This window comes from Macrobrachium nipponense, chromosome 3, assembly GCF_015104395.2.
Source record: "Macrobrachium nipponense isolate FS-2020 chromosome 3, ASM1510439v2, whole genome shotgun sequence".
In the NCBI taxonomy this organism is placed as follows: domain Eukaryota; kingdom Metazoa; phylum Arthropoda; class Malacostraca; order Decapoda; family Palaemonidae; genus Macrobrachium; species Macrobrachium nipponense.
Window position 1 is genome coordinate 84440465 of NC_087202.1, and position 5000 is coordinate 84445464.

Sequence of the window (5000 nt, forward strand, 5' to 3'; positions counted from 1 at the left end):
ACGAAAAATCGAGTGAGAATGAGAGGAGAGTATGTAAACTGGGTATGTCCAGATACTGTTCGAAATACGGAGATAAGTCTAACGCAGGAATAGCCATCTTGTTTATTGTGGCTGCCTATTCACTGGTGAGGTTCTTCCCGACTACTGCTGATGGAGTTGAACAGCCCAAGAAGGAACTGAAGGAGAGAATTGCGGCTTGGCGAGACACCATCCGGTGCCAGAGAGAGCAGCAGGTGAACTTGGACAGGATAATTCTTCAGCTCCAACAGAGGCTCGACAACAGTGAAGAGATTATAAGGGCGGGCGGAAGGAAGAACACACTCGTGTGATCCAGATCACTCAGGAGGTGTTGCACAGCAGGCATGGCAAGAAAGGGGCCTACTCGCTCGAAGCTGACACGTTGTTCCTGAAGAGGGTGAACAACCAAGAAAAGAGGGAAAATCGGCAGCTGGAAGACAAGATCCTCAAGATCACAGATGAAAATCAGCTGCTGATGGAAAAGACAAAGGAAATTGGGGAGAGAAACGATGCCCTATGTGAGAGGATAAGGGAACTAACATTGCGGTTGGCAGAGGCAAACAACCAGGTTGAGAGGCAAGAGGAACTCGTACGACAGAAGAAGAAAGACCTGCAGTTAAAAAGCGAAGAAGTGGCGCTGATGGCGAGGCTCATCCAGGAACAAAAGGACGCGACCAAAAAGTGCAAATCCTGCAGGAAAGATGTCGAGGTCAGGTTCGAGCGCCTGCAGAAGGAAGTGGAAGACCTCAGGAAGGAAAAGTGTGGACTCCAGTGTGAAGTTGAGGCTGCAAAACTCAAGAGGAAGGAGCTGACATGCCTTCTGGAGAAAGGAAATCATGGCAGGAGAGGAAGACCAGTGTTCAGGGTGAACGGAACGAAAAGCTGGAAGATGAGGTTGGACAGCTGCGAGGAGCGAAGGAGAAATTGGTCTACAACCTGAAGAACCTGCAGGGGGAAAAACAGATGCCTGGAGAAAGACAACTTGAAACTGAAGGAGCAGCTGTTTGTCTTCAAGGAATGGCGCGATCTACAAGGAATGGCGCGATCTTCAAGGAATGGCGCTGGCCTCACAAAGACGGATGAGATGTGAAAAATTTCAGGACAATGTTTGTTGTATGGAAAGTTTAATGTTTATTTGTAATAAGTTTGCTTTGTTGATCCTTGAAGGAAGTTGAAGTTGCAAGGAAATAAATATGCTAAAATGTTTTCTTAATTTTTATTGATTCCTGAAAGGGAAAGGAAGATGGGAGGATCGAAGAAAGCGTGAGGAAAAGGACAGGATTTGTGGAGTGCCAGGTTCAGAGAAGTCCCAGGAAAACTGAAAGGATTCAGAGAAGCCTCAGGAGAACTGACAGGATTCAGAGAAGCATCAGGAGAACTAAAAGGATTCAGAGAAGCCCAAGGAGAATTGGAAGGAGTCAGTGGCACATTCTGGTTGCTAAGACTAAGCAAAGGTGTTGTCTATGAAGGGACAGGCGGGCGAGGCCCGCCACACGCCCCGGGATGTGTAGCGGGCCCCGCCCGCCCGTCCCGGGACGTGTGGCGAGCCCCACCCACCCGTCCCTGGACGCGTGGCAGATAATTCTTCAGCTGCAACAGAGGCTCGACAACAATGAAGAGATTCAGAAGGCGGGCGGAAGGGAAGAACACACTCGTGTGATCCAGATCACTCAGTGTTGCAACAGCAGGCCTGGCAAGAAAGGGCCTACTCGCTCGAAGCTGACACGTTGTTCCTGAAGAGGGAGAACGATTAAGAAAAGAGGGAAAATTGGCAGCTGGAAGACAAGATCCTCAAGATCTTACTTACTTTACTTTATCTTCTCGCCACTGGCCAGTGGCATAAGGCTGATACAGTTCCTCTCCATCTGTCTCTATCCCGAGCCATTTCCCTTGTTTCCTCTAAGTTTTGGATTTCATCCTCAAGATCCCTGACAATTATGTCTATCCACCTCGTTCTTGGTCTGCCTAGTGTTCTGCCACTCTCCACATTCTCTCCATACTGAATCATACGCTTTCTCCAAGTCTATAAAAGCACAGAATATTGGCTTTGCATACTCCCATCTCTTCTCAATTATCTGTCTTAAGGTGAAAATTTGATCCACTGTTGACCTTCCACTTCTAAAACCACACTGCTGTTCTCTAAGTTTCTCTTCTACTATAGGTCTTATTCTGTTAAGTATTACTCTCATGAATATCTTCCCTGGGACTGACAGTAAACTTATGCCCCGATAGTTACCACACTCCCTTTTGCTTCCCTTATTTTTATATATTGGTATCATAATTGCCTTTCCCAATCATTTGGTACCACCTCTGTTTTCCAAACTATGTTAAAAACAACTCTTAATGCCTCGATCAGCCTTCGTCCTCCTGCTTTTAGCATCTCTGCAGTTATCCCACTCAAGCCAGCAGTTTTTCCATTTTTTACAGATTTTAAGGCCTCTTTCACCTCTTCTGCACTAATATCTTCTTCTTGTACCTCCAGTGCCTCGTTTAAATCTGCAATGCACTCATCCCTGCCGGTAGTATCAACATTTAGGAGTCTTTCAAAATACCTTGCAAACAGATTCCTTTTCTCCATTTCGTCTGTGACCAAGTTCCCATCTTCATCCAACATCCCATCACTCCTCCAACTTTTTCTGGCTTGCGTTCCTCAAGAATCTCACAACTGCAAACATAGCCCAGCTCTCGCCAGTTTCCATAGCTACTTCAACTTCGGTAGCTCTTTCTTTCCAAAACATGTTTGGTCATGCTTCATCCTATCACTTAGTTCTGTCAGCTTTCAATTTCTTCGTCTTTTTAGTTGTGGTTTCTTCTCTAGGTCTTGTTCATCGTCCATTTGAACTCTCAACCTTTGTTGCTCTTCACTTAAAACTTTTGCTTCATCACTGAACCAAGGTTTGCTGTTACTTCTCTTATAACCTAACACCTCTGTTGCTACGTCCTTAGTATCCGAACTTAATATTGCCCAGGATTCCTTTGAATCCATATCCATATTTTCCATACCAATTAATGCCGCAAATTTGCCTCCTACCTTCACCTCATACTGTTGTTTAAACTCTTTTCATTTCTCAACTTATCCACATCAAACTTTATAGTTTCTCCTTTTTTGATTGGCCTGTAACTTTATTCTAATCTTGGATATTACGAGTTTGTGGTCAGAAGGAACACGGCAGCCCCTAAAAGTTCTGGTGTCTAATATAGACTTCTCTCATTTCTGATTTACAATAACATAATCAATCAAATTTGTACCAATCCATTTGGCGACACCCATATAGTTTTGTGCTCTAATTTATGGTTGAAATATGTGTTGTTATAGATAACCCAGATGCACCACATAGCTCTAGGAGTCTTCTCCCATTATCATTTCTTACTCCAATCAATTCCAAATTTTCCAATTGTTCCCTGAAAGCCACCATACTCTCTTCCTACTTTAGCGTTAAAATCCCCCATCAGCAACAACATATCATGTCTTCTAACCCTCTGATAACTCCAGTTAGCTTTCATAGAATTCATCCTTCTCTTCTTCGCCACTCTCTTCAGTAGGGGGCATACACCTGTATAACGGTGATGTTGTATTTATTTACCTTGCAACCTGCAAGTGACTGTTTCTTCTCATCAATACATTCATAATGCTCCAACATTTTTTTCAGCTTTCTTACTTAAAGCAATTGCTACACCTCTCTCATGTTCTCCCTGGTCTTTACCAGAATAGATGAACAACACATCCTCTATTCTTATTTTTCCACACCCAAGCCACCTAGTTTCACTCAATCCAGCAATTTCCAAGTTGCATCTCTTGATTTCCTGTGCCACTAAACTTGATCTTCCTGGTCATATACATTGTTCTCGCATTTAGACATCCAACTCGACAACTTTCTTTTGTGTTGAAGGGTGGCCGACTCCCTTCTGGTGAGGCACTTCTGTGACCATCTTCCACCAACCTCCTCCCACCAATGTCTTGAGGGTTTGGGAGGAAAGCATCATATGAGCCAGTTCGAGTAAGGGACCAAGGTCCATGGCCACCCTGGCTCGGGCCTCATTAGTATCCTACAGGACCATGGTGAAGCTCACATCTCCCAATGTTCGCAACCCCAACTGTATCAGTTTCTGTCGTAGGGGTATCTTTTTATGATGTAGGTTACGAGCCCACACCCAACCCTCCCCATTTATCCGGACTTGGGACCGGCATGGCAATAAGTAGCCATGGCTGGGTTCTCTCAAGATCACAGATGAAAATCAGCCACTGATGAAAAGACGAAGGAAAATTGGGGAGAGAAACGATGCCATATGTGAGAGGATAAGGAACTAACAGTCGCGGTTGGCAGAGACCCCTTGAGAACTGAAAGGATTCAGAGAAGCCTCAGGAGAACTGAAAGGATTCAGAGAAGCCCCAGGAGAATTGGAAGGAGTCAGTGGCATATTCTGGTTCTAGGACTAAGCAAAGGTGTTTTCTATGACAGGACAGGAAGGCGAGTCGCCACGCATCCCGGGATGGGCGGGGAGGGGCCACCAGCATCCCAGGACGGGTGTGTGGGGCCCGCCATGCATCCCGGGACGGGCAGGCGGGGTCAACCACGCATCCCGGGACAGGCGGGCAGGGCCTGCCATGCATCCCGGGACAGGCGGGCGGGGCTCCCACACGTGTCCCAGGATGGGCGGGTGGGGCCCGCCCAAGCGTCCCGGGACAGATGGGGGAGGGGGGGTGTCAGCCATGAGTCCATGGACGGGAGGGCAGGGCCCGCTATGTGTCCGGGGATGGGCGGGCAGGGCCTGCAACGCGTCCTGGGTCGTGCGGGTGCCCACCACAGGTCCCGGGACGGGCGGGGCGGAGTGGCGCCCCACGTTTCCCGGGATGGGGTTGGGGGGGCCCGCCACACGTCCCGGACGGGTGGGTGGGGCATGCTGTGTGTCCTGGGACGGGCAGGCAGGACACGCCACGTGTCCTCCGGGAACAGGGCGGGCAAGGGACCTCCCAAGTGTCC

The 5000-nt window shown here is 47.8% G+C and overlaps 1 protein-coding gene across 1 annotated transcript in view; it reads right to left on the reverse strand.

The window, feature by feature from the left end:
- Positions 1 to 4452: 4452 nt before the first annotated feature.
- Positions 4453 to 5000, reverse strand: part of LOC135222434 (basic salivary proline-rich protein 3-like) — a 669-nt gene continuing 121 nt past the window's right edge. Inside the window, exon 1 of the mRNA XM_064260521.1 lies at positions 4453 to 5000. This exon is cut by the window's right edge and continues 121 nt beyond it. Within this exon, the coding sequence (XP_064116591.1) occupies positions 4453 to 5000 (548 nt within the window).